Here is a 20702-nt window from a genome sequence, read left to right as displayed (position 1 = left end):
ATCTCTATCCCTGCCATTGGAGCAAACAACTTTGAGCTTAAGCCTCAATTAGTTTCTCTAATGCAATAGAATTGCAAGTTTCATGGACTTCCATTGGAAGATTCTCATCAGTTCTTAGCTGAGTTCTTGCAAATCTGTGACACTGTCAAGACCAATGGGGTTGACCCTGAAGTCTACAGACTTATGCTCTTTCCTTTTGCTGTAAGAGACAGAGCTAGGACATGGTTGGATTCACAACCTAAAGAAAGCATGAATTCTTGGGAAAAGCTAGTCAATGCCTTCTTGGCAAAGTTTTTTCCACCTCAAAAATTGAGTAAGCTTAGAGTGGAAGTCCAAACCTTTAGACAGAAGGATGGTGAGTCCCTCTATGAAGCTTGGAAAAGATACAAGCAATTGATCAGAAGGTGCCCTTATGACATGCTTTCAGAATGGAGTATCATAGGTATATTCTATGATGGTCTGTCTGAACTATCCAAGATGTCATTGGATAGCTCTGTTGGAGGATCTCTTCATCTGAAGAAGATGCCTACAGAAGCTCAAGAACTCATTGAAATGGTTGCAAATAACCAATTCATGTACACCTCTGAAAGGAATCCCGTGAATAATGGGTCAACTCAGAAGAAAGGAGTTCTTGAGATTGATACTCTGAATGCCATATTGGCTCAGAATAAAATATTGACCCAACAAGTCAATATGATTTCTCAGAGTCTATCTGAAATGCAAGCAGCAACAGGCAGTACTAAGGAAGCTTCCTCTGAAGAAGAAGCTTATGATCCTGAAAACCCAGCAATGGAAGAGGTGAATTACATGGGAGAATCCTATGGAAACACCTATAATCCTTCATGAAGAAATCATCCAAATCTCTCATGGAAGGATCAACAGAGACCTCAACAAGGTTTCAACAACAACAATGGTGGAAGAAACAGGTTTATCAATGGCAAGCCTTTTTCATCATCTTCTCAGCAACAGGCAGAGAATTTTAAGTAGAGCCCCTCTGACTTAACAACCATTGTCTCTGATCTAATCAAAACCACTCAAAGTTTCATGACTGAAACAAGGTCCTCCATTAGAAATTTGGAGGCACAAGTGGGACAGCTGAGTAAGAAAATTACTGAACTCCCTCCCAGTACTCTTCCAAGCAATACAGAAGAGAATCCAAAGAGAGAGTGCAAGGCCATAAACACGTCTCACATGGCCGAACCTGGAAAGGAGGAAGAGGCCGTGATCTCCACTGAGGAAGACCTCAATGGACGTCCACTGACCTCCATGGAATTCCCTAATGAGGAACCATGGGAATCTGAGGCTCAGACTGAGACCATAAAGATTCCATTAAATTTACTTCTTCCATTCATGAGCTCTGATGAGTATTCCTCCTCTGAAGAGGATGAAGATGTTACTGAAAAGTAAGTTGCTAAGTACCTTAGAGCAATCATGAAGCTAAATGCCAAGCTATTTGGTAATGAGACTTGGGAGGATGAACCTCCATTGCTCATCAAAGAACTGGATGACTTGACTAGGCAGAGATTACCTCAAAAGAGACAGGACCCTGGAAAGTTCTCAATCCCTTGTACCATAGGCACCATGACCTTTGAGAAGGCTCTGTGTGACCTAGGGTCAAGCATAAACCTTATGCCTCTCTCTGTAATGGAGAAGCTAGGAGATCATTGAGGTACAAGCTGCAAGAATCTCACTAGAGATGGCAGACAATTCAAAGAAACAGGCTTATGGACTTGTAGAGGATGTCTTGGTAAAGGTTGAAGACCATTACATCCCTGCTGATTTCATAATCCTAGAAATTGGGAAGTGTATGGATGAATCCATCATCCTTGGCAGACCCTTCCTAGCCACAGCAAAAGCTGTGATTGATGTTGACAAAGGAGAATTGATCATTCAAGTGAATGGAGACTCCCTTATGTTTAAAGCTCAAAGATATCCCTCTGTCACCATGGAGAGAAAGCATGAAGAGTTTTTCTCAATACAGAGTCAAACAGAGCCCCCACAGTCAAACTCTAAGTTTGGTGTTGGGAGGCCACAACCAAACTTTAAGTTTGGCGTTGAACCCCCACGTTCAAACTCTAAGTTTGGTGTCGGGAGGTTCCAATATTGCTTTGAACATCTGTGAGGCTCTCACTGTCAAGCTATTGACATTAAAGAAGCGCTTGTTGGGAGGCAACCCAATTTTTACTTATCTATGTTAAATTTCTATTGTTATTTTATGTTTTTTGTAGGTTGATGATCATGTGAAGTCACAAAAACAATTGAAAAAGCAAAAATAAAGTGAAAAACAGAATGAAAAATAGAACACCTTGGAGGAGATAGTTACTGGCGTTTAAACACCAGTAAAGGTAGCAGAATGGGCGTTAAACGCCCAGTCTGGCACCATTCTGGGCGTTTAACGCCAGAAAAGGGCACCAGACTGGTGTTTAACGCCAGGAATGGGCAAGAAGCTGGCGTTAAACGCCAGAAATGGACAGCAGCCTGGCGTTTAACGCCAGGATTGGCAGCAAGGGGCATTTTACACACCACATGGTGCAGGGATGAGAAATCCTTGACACCACAGGATCTGTGGACCCCACAGGATCCCCACCTACCTCACCATTCAAATTCAAACCACTTCCCCTCCCAAACCCACCCTATATGGCCGAACCCAAAACCCCCTCTCCACTCCTATATAAACCCATCTTCACTCCTTCTTTTTCACACAACATACACACCACCTATCCCCCTTGGCCGACACACATAGCCCCCTCCATCTCCTCTACTTCTTCTTCTTCTACTCTCTTCTTTCTTCTTTTTCTCGAGGATGAGCACCCTTCTAAGTTTGGTGTGGTAAAAGCTAAAGCTTTTTATTTTTCCATAACCATTTATGGCACCAAAGGCCAGAGAAACCTCTAGAAAGAGGAAAGGGAAGGCAAAAGCTTCCACCTCCGAGTCATGGGAGATGGAGAGATTCCTCTCAAAGGTGCATCAAGACCACTTCTATGAAGTTGTGGCCAAGAAGAAAGTGATCCCCGAGGTCCCTTTCAAACTCAAAAAGAATGAGTATCCAGAGATCCAACATGAGATCCGAAGAAGAGGTTGGGAAGTTCTCACCAACCCCATTCAACAAGTCGGAATCTTAATGGTTCAAGAGTTCTATGCCGATGTATGGATCATCAAGAACCATGATCAAAGTGTGAACCCGGACCCCAAGAATTGGCTTACAATGGTTCGAGGGAAATACTTGGATTTTAGTTCGGAAAATTTAAGGTTGGCATTCAACTTGCCCATGATGTAAGGAGATGCACACCCCTACACTAGAAGGGTCAACTTTGATCAAAGGTTGAACCAAGTCCTCATGGACATATGTGAAGAGGGCGCTCAATGGAAGAGAGATTCAAGAGGGAAGCCGGTTCAACTAAGAAGGCATGACCTCAAGCCCGTGGCTAGGGGATGGTTGGAGTTCATCCAACGCTCAATCATTCCCACTAGCAACTGGTCCGAAGCTACTATAGACCGGGCTATCATGATACATAGCATCATGATTGGAGAGGAAGTGGAAGTTCATGAGGTTATATCCCAAGAACTCTACAAGGTGGCGGACAAGTCCTCTCCTTTGGCAAGGTTAGCCTTCCCTCATCTTATTTGTCACCTTTGCAATTCGGTTGGAATTGACATAGAGGGAGACATTCTCATTGATGAGGACAAACCCATCACTAAGAAAAGGATGGAGAAAACAAGAGAACCTCATCAAGAGCATGAGGAAATTCCTCATCATGAAATCCCCGAGATGCCTCAAGGAATGCAATTTCCTCCACAAAACTATTGGGAGCAAATCAACACCTCCCTAGGAGAATTAAGTTCCAACATGGGACAACTAAGGGTGGAGCACCAAGAACATTCCATCCTTCTCCATGAAATTAGAGAAGACCAAAGAACCATGAGAGAGGAGCAACAAAGGCAAGGAAGAGACATTGCGAACTCAAGCACTCCATAAGATCTTCAAGAGGAAGAACAAGCCGCCATCACTAAGGTGGACCCGTTCTTTAATTTCCTTGTTCTTTATTTTCTGTTTTTCGAAAATTGTGCTTTATGTTTATTTATGTTTGTGTCTTTATCACATGATCATTAGTGTCTAAGTGTCTATGCCTTAAAGCTATGAAAATGAATCCATCACCTTTCTTAAATGAAAAAATGTTTTTAATTGAAAAAGAAAAAGAAGTGCACGAATTCCAAATTTTAAAACAGTTTAATTATTTTGATGTGGTGGCAATACTATTGTTTTTCTGAATGAATGCTTGAACAGTGCATATTTTTGAATTTGTTGTTTAAAGAATGTTAAAATTGTTGGCTCTTGAAAGAATGATGGAAAAGGAGAAATGTTATCTGATAATCTGAAAAATCATAAAATTGATTCTTGAAGCAAGAAAAAGCAGTGAAAAGCTTGCATGAAAAAAAAAGAGAGGCAAAAAAAAAGAGAGAAAAGAAAAAGAAAGAAGAAGAAAAGCAAGCAGAAAAAGCCAATACCCCTTTAAACCAAAAGTCAAGGGTGATAAAAAGGATCCAAGGCTTTGAGCATCAGTGGATAGGAGGGCCCACAGGAATAAAATCCTGACCCAAGCTGTCCCTAACCATGTGCTTGTGGTGTGAAGGTATCAAGTGAAAACTTGAGACTGAGCGGTTAAAGTCGAGGTCCAAAGCAAAAAGAAGAGTGTGCTTAAGAACCCTGGACACCTCTAATTGGAGACTCTAGCAAAGCTGAGTCACAATCTGAAAAGGTTCACCCAGTTATGTGTCTGTGGCATTTATGTATCCGGTGGTAATACTGGAAAACAAAGTGCTTAGGGCCACGGCCAAGACTCATAAAGTAGCTGTGTTCAAGAATCAACATACTTAACTAGGAGAATCAATAACACTATCTGGATTCTGAGTTCCTATAGATGCCAATCATGCTGAACTTCAAGGAATAAAGTGAGATGCCAAAACTGTTTAGAAGCAAAAAGCTAAAAGCCCCGCTCATCTAATTAATACTGATCTTCATAGATGTTTTTGGAATTCATTGTATATTCTCTTCTTTTTATCCTATTTGATTTTCAGTTGCTTGGGGACAAGCAACAATTTAAGTTTGGTGTTGTGATGAGCAGATAATTTATACGCTTTTTGGCATTGTTTTTAGTATGTTTTTAGTATATTTTAATTAGTTTTTATTATATTTTTATTAGTTTTTAAATAAAAATCACTCTTCTGGACTTTACTATGAGTTTGTGTGTTTTTCTATGATTTCAGGTATTTTCTGGCTGAAATTGAGGTACCTAAGCAAAAATCTGATTCAGAGGCTGAAAAAGGACTGCAGATACTGTTGGATTCTGATCTCCCTGCACTCAAAGTAGACTTTCTGGAGCTACAAAAGCCCAATTGGCGCGCTCTCAATTGCGTTGGAAAGTAGACATCCTGGGCTTTCCAGCAATATATAATAGTTCATACTTTGCCCGAGATTTGATGGTCCAAACAGGCGTTCCAAGACAGCTCAAGAATTCTAGCGTTTAACTCCAGAACTGGCACAAAAGTTAGAGTTAAATGCCCAAACTGGCACAAAAGCTGGCGTTTAACTCCAAGAAAAGTCTCTACACGAAAATGCTTCAATGCTCAGCCCAAGCACACACCAAGTGGGCCCGGAAGAAGATTTCTGCATTAATTACTGATTTCTGTAACCCTAGGCTACTAATTTTCTATAAATAGGACCTTTTGCCATTGTATTTTCAATACTATCTATCTTTTACTCATACTTGGATAGACCTTTTCACATTTGGTGGCTAGCTTCACAGCCATGCCTAGATCTTGTTCTTATGTATTTTCAACGGTGGAGTTTCTATACACCATAGATTAAGGTGTGGAGCTCTACTGTTCTTCATGAATTAATACAAGTACTATTGTTTTTCTAATCAACTCAAGTCTATTTCTTCTCCAAGATATTCATTCATTCTTCAACTTGATGAATGTGATGATCCGTGACACTCATCATCATTCTCACCTATGAATGTGTGACTGACAACCACTTCTGTTCTACATGCAAACAAGCTTGAATGCGTATCTCTTGGGTTTTTAATTTAAGATTGGAACTTTCGTGGTATAGGCTAGAATCATTGGCGGCCATTCTTGAGATCCGGAACATCTAAACCTTGTCTGTGGTATTCTGAGTAGGATCTGGGAATGGATGACTGTGACGAGCTTCAAACTCGCGATTGTGGGGCGTGTGACAGACGCAAAAGGATCAATGGATCCTATTCCGACATGATCGAGAACCGACAGCTGATTAGCTGATGTTGTGACAGAGCATCAGGACCATTTTCACTGAGAGGACGGGATGTAGCCATTGACAACGGTGATGCCCAACATAAAGCTTGCCATGGAAAGGAGTATGAATGATTGGAAGAAGGCAATAGGAAAGCAGAGGTTCAAGGGGAACAAAGCATCTTCATACGCTTATCTAAAATCCACCAATGAATTACAAAAGTATCTCTATCTTTATTTTATGTTTATTTTCATCACCTTAAACTCCATAACCATTTGAATTCGCCTGACTGAGATTTACAAGGTGACCATAGCTTGCTTCAAGCCAACAATCTCCGTGGGATCGACCCTTACTCACATAAGGTTTATTACTTGGATGACCCAGTGCACTTGCTGGTTAGTTGTGCGGAATTGTGACAAAGTGTGATTCACGTTTGAGAGCTCCAAGTCTTTCGCGCCATTGTTGATGATCACAATTTCGTGCACCATAGGGACTCTACACGGTTCACTAACTGTTACTGTGAGCAGATGTTCCCCATCCTGGCTGAGAGAAACTACAACAATGAGCCCCTACTCATTGTTCTAACACACTTTGTTGATTTTGTGGAGCCCCGCATTGAGAGGAGATAGTGGGGATTCTTGAGAAGACAGCTGCGGGATGCTAATTTGTCATGGGTAGTCGAATTCTACTCTAACTTCCACCCACCTACCCTGCAGTCTGTTTATTTTCGTCAGAAGTAAGTACCCGTCTCCGAAGGGGCCATTCAGCGAGTATTGGATCTTCCACCTAGCCCAGAGGGATGGGATGCCTATCAAGAGGCCTCTTTCAAGCTCCAGACATACCAGTTTTACTGGAATAGCGTCCTGGGCGTCATTGCACAACCTGGCAGCACATGGATCTATAGACAACATCGGACTTGACCTAAGAGCATCTCAGCTCCTGCACTCACCTTGGAGGCTCGCGTGTGGGCACAGATTATATCCCACTATGTCTTTCTGAGCACTCACGAGTCCACCTTCACTGCTGACATGGCTGTCCTCATCTGGTGCATTCTTACAGAGCAGCCCCTCAACTTACCCAGACACATCCGGCAGGCCATAGGACACGTACAGATTGTGGGTAACCTACCCTTCCCCGCCTTAGTTTCAGATCTTGTCTCTGCAGCAGGAGTCTTTTATAGGGCTGAGGATACCAAGGAAATGATCCCAAGAGCTGATCAATATATCCCGAATGGGAAGTACATCAGACCCCCAGTACCCTCTGCTAGCCGACATCCCGGCCCATCTTCAGACACTCCTCTTATGTCCGCCCAACCATCACCCACACCTCCTACACCATCTACTACTCAGATATTCCTTCAGATTCTTCAGAGATTGGACCAGCAAGACCGGCAGATGGAGCGAATGGAGCACCGTAACAAGCGCCGATACACCTATCTGAAGGAGCTCATTGCTAGTGCTCATCCACCTCTAGAAGAGAAGGATACCCCGGACTCCACTTCACCTACCAGCACTGGAAGCCATGACGAGCCCGACAGTGGAGGTGACACTACTAGCCCCACCTTGTTCCTTACTGATGGCACAGAGGACTGTGCCAAGCCTTAAATATGGGGAGGTCAGTACCTGACTTCCGGAGGTAATCTCTCTCTCTTAACACTAATATGCTATTTTTTTCTTTTGTTAGATAGGATAGATTGCATGATAATAATTGCTTGCATGTATGTTCTGCTTGGTTGAAATAATGAGTTTCTTTTCAAGACCCTATTTTAGATATAATAAATAAATAAATAGGGGACAAAAATACCCCAATGTTAAGTGCAATAAAGAGATCAATGCACATGTGGTGAAATTAAAGGAAATTTGATACATGAGTATGTGAAATATACAAAAGTGAGATTATGGGTAGCTAAAAATTATATAGAGTTTGTGTATGTTAGGTGAGAACTTAGGTTAGTCAAAGATTCAATTTACAGCTCACTTAGTCATACATATATCCTCACCCTTACCTTAGCCCCATTACAACCTTGAAAAGACCTCATGATGTTTGCATTTGTACACTAGATATTTGTTGATTGGTTAGATGAAGAACAAAGTTTTAAAAAGCATGACTAAAGGAGGTTAGAGTGGATTAATCCTATACACCTGAGCGATTAGAGTGCATTTACACTTTCAGTGAGGGTTCAATGCTTGACTCTATGTTCCCGGCTTTCATGAGCTATCTTCTTACAAGTTTACTTGTCTCTTATTGTGTGATTTGAATTAGTGGAATCTGATTTTTTTTGTCTTGGAGAACTTGTTTACTTTTAACCAAGTAGGTAGAAACATCCTAGCATATAGTTGCATTCATAGGTTGCATTGCATTGCATGAGTCTTACTTTTCCCCATTCATTCTTTTGGTTTCCATGAGCTTAGCATAAGGACATGCTAATGTTTAAGTGTGGGGAGATTGATAAACCACTATTTTATGGTTTATCTTGTGCTAAATTGAGTGGTTTTTATCAACTCTTTGCATACTTATTCATACAATTTGCATGGTTTTACAATTCCTTCCCAATTTTGTTATATGATTGAAAACTTGCTTCCTAAGCCTTTAAATTGTCAATTTTTAATTCCCCTTTATACCATTCGATGCCGTGATCTGTATGTTAAGTATTTTCATGCTTTATAGGGTAGGAATGGCTTAGAGGATGGAAAGGAAGCTTGCAAAAATGGAAGGAACACAAGAAACTAAGGAGCTGACCAGCGAGGATCGACGCGCACGCATGGCTCATGCGTACGTGTATGGTGCACGAAATTGTGATCTCTAGCAACGGCGCCAAAAACTCAGTACGCACGTTCATAATCTCAAATTCTTTTTCACAACTCTGATACAACAAACCAGCAAGTGCACTGGGTCGTCCAAGTAATAAACTTTACGTGAGTAAGGGTCGATCCCACGGAGATTGTCGGCTTGAAGCAAGCTATAGTCATCTTGTAAATCTCAGTCAGGTAGATTCAAATGGTTATGGGATTTTGGTAATTAAAATATAAATAACAGAAAATAAGATAGAGATACTTATGTAATTCATTGGTGAGAATTTCAGATAAGCGTATGGAGATGCTTTGTTCCTTCTGAACCTCTGCTTTCCTATTGCCTTCATCCAATCATTCATACTCCTTTCCATGGCAAGCTGTATGTTGGGCATCACCGTTGTCAATGGCTACTTCCCGTCCTCTCAGTGAAAATGGTCCAAATACACTGTCACCGCACAGCTAATCATCTGTCGGTTCTCGATCATGTTGGAATAGGATCCAGTGATCCTTTTGCGTCTGTCACTACGCCCAACACTCGCGATTTTTAAGCTCGTCACAGTCATCCCTTCCCAGATCCTACTCGGAATACCACAGACAAGGTTTAGACTTTTCGGATCTCAAGAATGGCCGCCAATAATTCTAGCTTATACCACGAAGACTCCGATCTTTCGGAATGGAGGCTAAGAGATAAACGCTCAATCCAAGGTAGAACGGAAGTAGTTGTCAGGCACGCGTTCATAGGTTGAGAATAGTGATGAGTGTCACGGATCATAATATTTATCATGGTTGAAGTGCAAGCGAATATCTTAGAATAGGAATAAGCTTGAATTGAATAAGAAAACAATAGTACTTTGAATTAATTCATGAGGAACAGCAGAGCTCCACAGCTTGATCTATAGTGTGTAGAAACTCTACCGTTGAAAATACATAAGTGATGAAGGTCCACGCATGGCTGAATGGCCAGCCCCCTAAACATGATCTCTGAACGTAAAATTATTCAAAGACTAAACAGAGATCCAGCGATATAAAATAAATCACTAAAAGTAGTTTTTATACTAAACTAGTAGCTAGGGTTACATAAGATAAGTAAATGATGTAAAAATACACTTCCGGGCCCACTTGGTGTGTGCTTGGGATGAGCATTGAGCTTTCATGTGTAGTGACTCTTTTTGGAGTTAAACGCCAGATTGTAGCCTGTTTCTGGCATTTAACTCTGATTTGCAACCTGTTTCTGGCATTTAACTTCAGAATAGGGCAGGAGGTTGGCGTTTGAACGCCAGTTTGCATCGTCAAAACTCGGGAAAAGTATGGACTATTATATATTTCTGAAAAGTCCTGGATGTCTACTTTCCAACGCAATTGAGAGTGTACCAATTAGGTTTCTGTAGCTCCAGAAAATTCATTTCGAGTGTAGGGAGGTCAGAATCCAACAGCATCTGCAGTCCTTCTTCAGCCTCTGAATCAGATTTTTGCTCAAGTCCCTCAATTTCAGCCAGAAAATACCTGAAATCATAGAAAAACACACAAACTCATAGTAAAGTCCATAAATGTAATTTTTATTTAAAAACTAATAAAAAATAGTAAAAACTAACTAAATCATACTAAAAACTATGTAAAAACAATGCCAAAAAGCGTATAAATTATCTGCTCATCAGCGTACCTAACGCGTACGCGTGACATGCGTCACGTGTAGAAATCGCAGAAGACGCTGGGAGCGATTTTGAGCTGAGTTTGGACCCATTTTTCGGCCCAGAAACACATACTAGAGCCAGGGGACAGCGGTGACTCAAGACACATTCACATTACGCTTAGTTTCAGTTTTAGTTTTGAATCTTAGAGAGAAAATCACTACTTCTTCTAGGGTTCTTCACATTCATAGATTTTCAGTTTTATGTTTTTGATTTGGATATTGAGAAGAGTTACTACCTCCGTTGAAGTCTTTATTATTCTAGTTTGTTTCCTTATTTCCTTATTCTTTATCTTCCATTAACCCTGTTCAGATGTTACATATGGATATCTTTGATTTTGGAATTTATTAATGCAAAGAACTATTTTTACCTTTAATTAATTTTCAGTTATTATTTCATTTAATTTATCATGTCTTCTTTTTATTCCCTTTATATATCTATAAGAATGGTATTCATATCAAAGGAGTAGACTCCTAACTTGACTTTGGAGTTGATTAATAGGAGACCCTTGAGTTGGAATACTCAAGTGTTAATTTTAACTGGAAGTTGTTGGCTGGCTCTCTAGTCTCTCACTTTAATCCTTCCTTAGGAGAGGATTAGGACTTGAGGTTCAGAGTTGGTTAGTTAGTTACTTGACTTTCCTTTATCAGGTAAGGGATGACTAAGTAGAACAACAACTTCTTACTATTACACTTGGAAAAATCCAACAAGGATAGAACTTCCAATTAATCTTCTCCAGGTCAAGGATTTTTATTTCAATTACATAAAACCTCTTGTTAATTTTCATTGCTTTAAATTATAATCGTTTATTTTTCTGTTCTCCAACTCTAAATTTTCTCGGAAAACTCCTGACCAATAAATTGCACTCTTTTGTCAACTCGTTGGGAGACGACCTGAGATTTCTACTCCCAGTATTTTTATTCTCAATTTGTGACAAATTTTTCTAAATTGATAAGCAGAATTTTCGTCGGTTAAGAACTGTAATTGCAACGCTATTTCTACTATAAATTCTTAATTGGCAATTTTTCGCCCGTCAATCTTTCCGGGCCATCCAAGGTCAGAGAGTCTTTACCATTTTTGTTGAATCTTTCCATGATTTCAAAAACTTATTTTTTAAAGTTCAAGCCATAGAGGGTCACCATCCCTTTTTTCTGGATGAAAATTCTTCTCCTCGCTTTCCTTTACACTGGTCGGAGGCTTCTCTTGTGGAGAAGTATGGTCTGGACGACTTAGACGAGGTCGAAGAGGCTGTTGTGGCGTTCCTCCGAGAAGTTTGGGGGAGGGCCCCCTTATCTGGACACAAAGAAGTTTCTTCAAGGGTCTCCGAGCTTCGTTCGGGCCCAGATAGGTAGTTTTGGTGTTGCTAATTTCCGACATGATTTTGTTGCTTCCGACTTTGTTATTTTGATTTATTATTTGAAGACTTTTGCTTTCCTCCAACTTGATAACTTATCTTTCTGTTTTCTTTTCAGAGATGGGGAAGAAAAATTCTAGCTTCTCCTACCAGAAAGTACAGGACGCCAAGAAGAGGTCTCGGCCTGAGTTGACGCTGCCAGGGCCGCTGGTACTCTGCCTCCCCCTCTCCCTCCTCCTCCTCATAATTTGGGGACCTTCTCTCATCCCATTATAGTATCTTCTTCTTCTGGTTCTTCTCTTCCTTCTCCTCCGCCACGATCTTCTCCTGAACCCGAGAAGAAGAAGTGCAAGACTTCAAAGTCTGGCTCTTCTTTTACTGGGGAATCTAATTTTGATGGTCCCAAATTCGTTCGGAATCACATCTATCCTTATACTAGAATTAATATGGATGATATTTCCATTCGAAACCATCTTAATTTCTTAGTTCAGAGGAGTGTTCGGGCGGCTGGAGTGTGTACCAAATTACTTGATATTTTTGAAAAGACTCCCCTCAGCTCTTTGGGTTCTTCCCAAAAGGTTGAGGAGCTAGAGGGGAGAATTTTCTTATATCAAGAAAAAGATAAGAGGCTGAAGGAGGAGGTCACTGAGTTGAAAGAGGAGAAGGTTCGTCTCCAGGAGAGGGGGAAGAGGTTGATGGGCCAGTGTGCCATGGTGAAGGGCCTTAAGGAGAAGGCGGAGCAGAACTACGTTAGGATTTTCGGGGAGAACCTAGACTTAAAGAAGGAGCTAGCAGGATGTCGGGAGGCCTTCTAAGAGTTGGAGGACTCAGTGGCTGAAGGTTCCGAGAAAGCGTGGAGGGTCTTCAAGGAACAGGTCGGGGTTATTGCCCCCGACCTAGATCTTTCTCCGCTGGACCCTGACAAGATCGTGGTTGATGGGGCCATTGTCTCTCCTTCCCAACCTGAGACCGATTCCGACTTGAAGACGAGGGGACAGAGGATAGTGGAGTCCCCTCCTCGAGGAGACCTACCGAGTTCCTCTAGAGTTCCCTCTCAAGGTCCTGACCAGCCTGCTCCGTCCTCCCTTGGTGCTGTTCCGGCTTCTCTCCCTGTAGATCCCTCTTCTGGTGATGGTGACATTCCTTCTGGCAATGCTGATCCTACTGCAAATTAAAATTCGGTTACTGGGGCCCGACCTGTGGGCCCCTTATTTTTAAACAATTTTATATTTTGTTTTGTTGTGGTGGTTGGTCCTTGACATTTTCCGGCCTTTTATGGCCGTTAACAAAATATTTTGCTTAAAAATACCCTTTTTTTGTCAAGGGTTTAGGATATTTTTGGTGTGTGCATGCTTTCTGTTTAAAACTTTTTGATCTTCTTAAAAAATCTTTTGCTTTGGCTGGCTATCTTTTGTCTAAGTCATTTTGGATTTTTCAAAGACTTGGGACAGCCTCTACCTTTGATGGATTTTCCTATCTCTTTTATATTCCCTATACCCAATTTTTGTTTTATTGAGTTTCCATGACTTAAGTTATTTTCGTGATGCATTTCCTTTCTTCTCGGTTTTTTCAACTTGTAGGTCGATAAATTTCTGAGTTTATGATGATCTAATTTTATAATCTCTTTACACCGACTTGTACCTCGTTGTTTTATCCTGACGACCTTCTAGGTCGATTCATGGGATTTTCACGTTTTGTTGAGTTTAAGTCGGTGCGTTTCGTAGAAAGAATAATAACAGCATAAAAGGAATTTATAAAGAGATGTGGAAGAAAGATCTTTATATATTCACAAAGGTACTTCTTGCTACTAAGGGTTTTGACAATTTGTAGCCCCTTAGCCTCCACTTTGATACCTTGTTAAAAACCCCCTTTAGGAAAACCCTTTCTTTGGGAAAAAATTATGAAGTTGAGAAAAGAGTACATCAGGGAATGGAGTTTGCTTTTAACTATAGTACCTTTTCATATTACAAGCATGCCACGACCTAGGTAGCTCGGTGCCGTTTAAGTCGATCACCTTGTAGTAGCCTTTTCCTAAGACCTCACTTATTTTGTATGGTCCCTTCCAATTGGCAGCAAGCTTTCCATCCCCAGATTTATTGACTCCAATGTCATTTCTAATCAAAATCAAGTCGTCTGGGGTGAAACTTCTTCGAATGACTTTTTTGTTATATCTATTTGTCATCCTTTGTTTCAATGCTGCTTCTCTTATCTGGGCTTGTTCTCGGACTTTAGGGAGTAATTCAAGTTCTTCTTTGTGTCCCTGTATGTTTCCAACCTCGTCGTAGAAGCTCACCCTTGGACTTTGCTCGTTGATTTCAATTGGTATCATGGCTTCTATGCCATAAGCAAGTTGGAAGGGTGTTTCCCCTGTGGCAGACTGAGGTGTAGTCCGATAAGCACATAGTACTTGAGGAAGCTCTTCAGCCCAAGCTCCCTTTGCATCTTGCAACCTTTTCTTCAACCCTACCAATATGACTTTATTGGCTGCCTCAGCTTGTCCATTCGCTTGTGGATGTTCTACCGAGGTGAACTGATGCTTGATCTTCATGCTGGCTACCAGGTTTTTAAAAGTAGAGTCGGTAAACTGGGTACCATTATCAGTGGTGATGGAGTGGGGCACTCCATATCTTGTGATAATGTTCTTATAGAGAAATTTCCAACTTTTTTGGGCGGTGATGGTGGCCAATGGTTCTGCTTCGATCCACTTTGTGAAGTAGTCTACTCCCACTATTAAGTATTTTACTTGTCCAGGTGCTTGGAAAAAGGGTCCTAATAGGTCCAATCCCCATTTAGCAAAAGGCCATGGAGAAGTTATACTTATGAGCTCCTCGGGGGGAGCGACATGGAAGTTTGCATGCATTTAGCATGGCTGACACTTCTTTACGAACTCGGTGGCATCTTTCTGCAAAGTCAGCCAGTAGAACCCGGCTCGGATGACTTTTCTAGCAAGGGACCTTGCTCTGAGATGATTTCTGCAGATACCGTTGTGGACCTCTTCTAAGACTTCTGTCGTCCTTAAGGTCGGAACGCACGTCAACAATGGTGTTGATATCCACCTTTTGTAGAGGATATTTTTCACCAAAGTGTAGTTTTGTGCTTCCCTCTGTATTTTCTTGGCCTCTTTTTCCTCTTTGGGTAGGATGTCAAAGTTTAGGTATTCGATTAAAGGGTTCATCCATCCGAGGTCTAATCCGGAGACTTCAAGGACGTCTTGCTTGGTCTCTGTTTTTGCCACAGAGGGTTCTTGGAGAATTTTTTGGATCAGGCTTCTATTATTCCCTCCTGGTTTAGTACTTGCTAGCTTGGAGAGGGCGTCTGCTCTGCTGTTGAGATCCCGAGTTATGTGCTTGACCTCGGTTTCTGCAAAGCACCTAAAATACTCCAAGATTTTGTCCAAGTACCTCTTCATATTGGGGTCTTTAGCCTGATACTCTCCATTTATCTGGGAGGTCACCACTTGAGAGTCGCTGAACATGACTACTTTGATTGCACCGACTTCTTCTGCCAGCTTTAATCCTGCAATTAAGGCTTCATATTCTGCCTGATTATTAGAAGCTGGAAAGTCGAATTTGAGGGATACTTCTATTTGCGTTCCCCTTTGATTGACTAGTATTATGCCTGCACCACTTCCTACTTTGTTTGATGATTCATCTACATATAGTTCCCATGTAGTGGATTCTTCCTCTTGGTCTCCTACATAATCGGCTACGAAGTCGGTGAGGCATTGGGCTTTTATCGTCGTCCGAGTTTCGTACTTTAAGTCGAACTCGGATAGCTCTATTTCCCTTTGAACCATTCTACCCGCAATATCCGTCTTCTGGAGAATTTGCTTCATGGGCTGGTTCGTTCGAACTCTTATTGTGTGAGCTTGAAAGTAAGGCCGTAACCTTCGAGAGGCTACTATTAAGGCATATGCAAACTTCTCAAGTTTTTGATACCTTAATTCAGGGCCTTGTAGAACTTTGCTGGTGAAGTATACAGGATGTTGCCCGACCTCATCTTCCCGTATTAGAGCTGATGCCATAGTTTTGTTTGTTACGGACAAATACAGGACGAGTTTTTCCCAACTTTAGGTCGGGTCAGAATGGGAGGTTAGCTTAAAAACCTTTTGAACTCCTGGAATGCTTCTTCGCACTCAAAAGTCCATTCGAACTGGCATCCTTTTCTTAGTAGAGAGAAGAGTGGTAGGGATCTTAATGCTGATCCCGCCAAGAATCTGGAGAGGGCGGCAAGTCGGCCGTTCAGCTGTTGGATCTCTTTTAAGCAAGTCAGGCTTTTCATTTCTAGGACCGCTTTACACTTGTCGGGATTAGCTTCGATTCCCCTTTGTGTAAGCATGAATCCTAAAAACTTTCCTGCCTCCACCGCTAAGGTGCATTTTGCGGGATTTAGCCTCATCACATGCATCCTTATGGTGCTGAAAACTTGCGAAAGGTCAGGTAGGAGGTCAGCCTCATCCATGATTTTTACTAGCATGTCGTCTACGTAGACTTCCATTAATCCCCCAAGGTGAGGTGCAAACACCTTATTCATCAGCCTTTAATATGTGGCTCCAGCATTTTTCAGCCCAAAGGGCATGACCACATAGCAATAGTTTGCTCTAAGCGTGATGAATGATGTTTTCTCTTGATCCGGCTTGTATATCGGGATTTGATTGTATCCCGAGTATGCATCCATAAACGACAAGTACTGATACCCTGAGCTGGAGTCTACTAGGGTATCAATCCTTGGGAGTGGATATGGGTCTTTGGGACACGCCTTGTTTAGGTCAGTGTAATCGACTCACATCCTCCACTTGCCGTTTTGTTTTTTGACTAGCACCACATTTGCTAGCCACGCCGAATATTTGACCTCTTTGATGAACCCGGCTTCTAGGAGTGCTTGTACTTGCTCTTCCACTACTTGAGCTCGTTCAGGTCCGAGCTTCTTTCTTCTTTGCTGAACAGGTCGCGAACCGGGGTACACCGATAGCTTGTGCGACATGAGCTCGGGGTCTATCCCTGGCATGTAGGAAGCTTTCCAGGCGAAGAGATCGAAATTTTCTTGTAGGAGCCTTATAACATTTTTCTTCAAATCTTCTTTCAGGTTGGCTCCTATGTTGGTGTTTTTTCCTTCCTCTTCTCCGACCTGTACTTCCTCAGTTTTTCCCCCTGGTTGTGGTCGTAACTCTTCCTTGGCTCTGACTCCCCCGAGCTCAATTGTGTGCACCTCCTTGCCATTTCCTCTCAGGTTTAGGCTTTCATTGTAGCATTTTCTCGTCAATTTCTGATCTCCCCTGATGGTTGCTATTCCCTCTGGTGTTGAGAATTTCATGCAAAGATGGGGGTGGATACCACTGCTTCGAGTCGATTTAGAGTAGTCCTGCCGATTAGAGCATTGTAGGCTGGCCCCACATCGACGACTATGAAGTTGATGCTCAGAGTTTTGGATTTTTCCCCTTTTTCAAAAGTTGTGTGAAGGGGTATGAATCCTAGTGGTTTTATTGGTGTATCCCCCAGTCCATACAGGGTGTCAGGATAAGCTCTTAACTCCTTTTCATCCAACCCCAGCTTGTCGAATGCTGTTTTGAAAAGGATGTCAGCTGAGCTCCCCTGATCTACTAGGGTTCTGTGAAGATGGGCATTGGCAAAGATCATAGTTATCACTACTGAATCATCATGTCCAGGAATGATTCCTTGCCCATCTTCTTTGGTAAATGAGATGGTTGGAAGGTCGGGAGCCTCGCCCCCGACCTGGTAGACTTCCTTCAAGTGCCTCTTGTGAGATGACTTTGTGAGGCCGCCTCCACCGAACCCTCCTGAGATCATATGTATATGTCTTTCCGGGGTCTGCGGTGGTGGAGCTCTTCGGTCCTTGTTGTCTCGCTTTCTTTTTCCATAATGGTCCGACCTTTTCATGAGATATCTATCGAGCCGACCTTCTCTGGCCAACTTTTCTATCACGTTTTTAAGGTCGTAACAATCATTCGTTGAGTGACCATATATTTTATGGTACTCATAGTAGTCACCACGACTCCCTCCCCCCCCCCCCCCTCCTTTTTTTTATGGGTCTAGGGGGTGGTAGCCTTTCAGTATGGCAGATTTTCCTGCATACATCATCTAAGAAAAATCTTAGAGGAGTATAGGAGTGATATCTCCTAGACCTTTCGGGGCCGACTTCCTCTTTTTTCTTGGGCTCTCTTTCTTTCTCTTTTGAGGAGTGAGAATGCCCAGGCCACCAACTCGGCTCTCGCAGTCTGGCATTTTCCTCCATGTTGATGTACTTCTCAGCTCTCTCTTGTACATCGCTCAGGGAGGTCGGGTGCCTTTTGGATATGGACTGGGAGAATGGACCTTCTCGAAGTCCATTTACTAGGCCCATAATTACCGCCTCCGTGGGTAGGTCTTGGATCTCCAGGAACACTTTGTTGAACCTTTCCATGTAGTCCCTTAAAGGTTCTCCAACCTCTTGTTTTACTCCTGAGAGGCTCGGTGCGTGCTTGACTTTGTTCTTCTGGATGGAGAACCGCATCAGGAACTTTCGCGAGAGGTCGTCGAAGCTAGCGACTGACCTTGGAGGAAGACTATCGAACCACTTCATCACTGCTTTCATCAGGGTGGTCGGGAAAGCCTTGCAGCGAGTAGCATCAGAAGCGTCGGCCAGGTACATCCGACTTTTAAAATTGCTTAAATGATGCTTCGGATCCGTGGTTCCATCGTAGAGGTCCATATCAGGGCTTTTAAAGTTCCTTGGAACTTTTGCCCTTATTATGTCCTTGCTAAATAGGTCTTCTCCTCCCAAGGGAGAATCTTCTCGGTCGCTACGGAAACTTTGACTCTTGAGAGTGGACTCCAACCTTAAGAGCTTTTCTTCTGGCTCTTTTCGTCGTTCTATCTCATTCCTCAAGTTTCTCTCTGCCTCTCGCTGCCGTTCCAGTTCTTGTTCCAACTGTTCCAAGCGCCCTTGGTGGCCGTGGAACAAACTCATGAAATCAACTGCATGAGGTTGTCCTTATTTTCCTGACTCGTGCCCTTTAGAAGAGTTTGCCTTTGGGTCTTTCAACCCAGAGGTACCCTCTCTATGCTGATTAGTCACCCCTTGGTGGACAGCTATATCTGCATCGTTGTTCCCAAGGTCCAAATTCTCTTGCTCGGAATCAGACGCTGTGTGGCTATCTTCGGGTGAATTGTCCGTCATTACTGGTTGATCTCTTGGGTCCCCGGCAACGGCGCCAATGTTACGATGGGTAACTGGAGATTAATGAGCTAGACTCGTCGGGTGGCCCAATCGTCTAGTGGAGGAAGCCTTCGAGCAGGTTCGTGCCTGGGAGCCTCCTTCCGACTTGTGTGTGAGAGAGAATGGGGGGTGGTACCTACAAAGACACTCCGATGCCTAAGTCAGCAAGGGTCTAAGCATGTTTAGAGAGTATTGGAACTTAGTGATACCTGAGGGGTGTCAGTGTATTTATAGTGGTGAACCAATAACTACCGTTGAAGTAGTTCCACCTTTATGGAGGATAACCGTCCCTTTATCTTAGGGAAGTTGAGATATAGCTCCTGGAAGTGGGTGAGAGATTTTGGGGGCAGTTACTTATTTGAATAAGTATTATCTGCCAGTTAATCTTCACTTCCGACTTCCTTAGAGCAAGTCGTAGTTAGAACCGACTTCTTGGGGGAAGGTCGGTGTAGAGTGAGGGTCAATCTTTTGGATTGGGCCTCTCATTTGGATTTGGGCCTTAATGTTGGGTCAAGGTATGAACAATTAGTAACCTAAATAATTGAGACATAAATCTATTATACAGCGAAAAATAACACATATAAAATTACTAAATTATACAATATTTTTTATTTTTTTAAATACATATCTTATATATAAATATAGTTCCTTAAAATTTTGGGGGCCAATGCCACTATTCATATTACTATAGGCACCAGTAGATTTGACGTATTAGTAAAAGATGAGGGATGAGAAGTTCATAGCCTGCAATGTAATGTGGACAATGTGGCAAATGGTGGTGCTATACCGGATCAATTGAAAAATCAAACTACAAAGGTATATGAGGGTGTAGCTACAACGTCTACAGGGCCAACAAAAATGGTAGACTATGGTGATCAGGCAGCGATAGTTGCTACGGAGGTGCGACGGAAGGAGGTTGAAGATGAGGGTAGATTCGTAAATTCAGAGTCGATTTTGAACGAGTGGAGTTATGACCATTCAAGCCACTATCAACAAAAACTGATACCGTATTAGCCAATTGATGGCAATAATGAATACTCGGCAGATTTGGGGGATGTGATTGTAGCAACGAGGTGGATTCAGAGGCTACCATTCCTTGGAGCTATATGGGTAACCATAATGGGCTGGGTAAGGTGCAAAAATATGCTACATATAATAAGGTGGGCTGGGCCAGCAGTGCTATTAACTATAGTAGGTGTGCAATGGGCCACGAGGGACCACGAACTGATCCTAATATGAAGGAGCACGTTGCTGAGATCTCTGTTGGGCAAGGTCTGCGTGGGCTGGGTCGGGTCAGCGAACACCAAATGGAAGGAACCGGGTCTGGCATTGATTCACGGCTGCCAGGGACTTCTTGTGCATTGGGGAGCGATGGTGATATG

At 42.4% G+C, this 20702-nt stretch overlaps 1 protein-coding gene and 1 non-coding gene across 2 annotated transcripts; both read right to left on the bottom strand.

Moving 5' to 3' along the window:
• Positions 1-315: 315 nt before the first annotated feature.
• On the bottom strand, positions 316-423 carry LOC148570355 (small nucleolar RNA R71). Its single transcript, XR_015880530.1, has one exon. It is a non-coding gene; the product is annotated as a small nucleolar RNA R71 (small nucleolar RNA).
• Positions 424-18146: 17723 nt separating this feature from the next.
• LOC148570354 (uncharacterized) lies at positions 18147-18753 on the bottom strand. The gene is made up of 2 exons (XM_088506994.1): positions 18327-18753; positions 18147-18190 (listed from the first exon to the last, which is right to left on the bottom strand). Exons 1-2 carry the CDS (start codon positions 18751-18753, stop codon positions 18147-18149), a joined length of 471 nt encoding a protein of 156 aa, XP_088363120.1.
• Between the last annotated feature and the right edge of the window lie 1949 nt (positions 18754-20702).

The sequence above is a fragment of the Arachis ipaensis genome, chromosome B3 (genome assembly GCF_059453495.1).
Source record: "Arachis ipaensis isolate K30076 ecotype BB chromosome B3, ASM5945349v1, whole genome shotgun sequence".
Lineage (NCBI taxonomy): Eukaryota > Viridiplantae > Streptophyta > Magnoliopsida > Fabales > Fabaceae > Arachis > Arachis ipaensis.
This window is presented reverse-complemented; position numbering and strand designations above follow the sequence as displayed.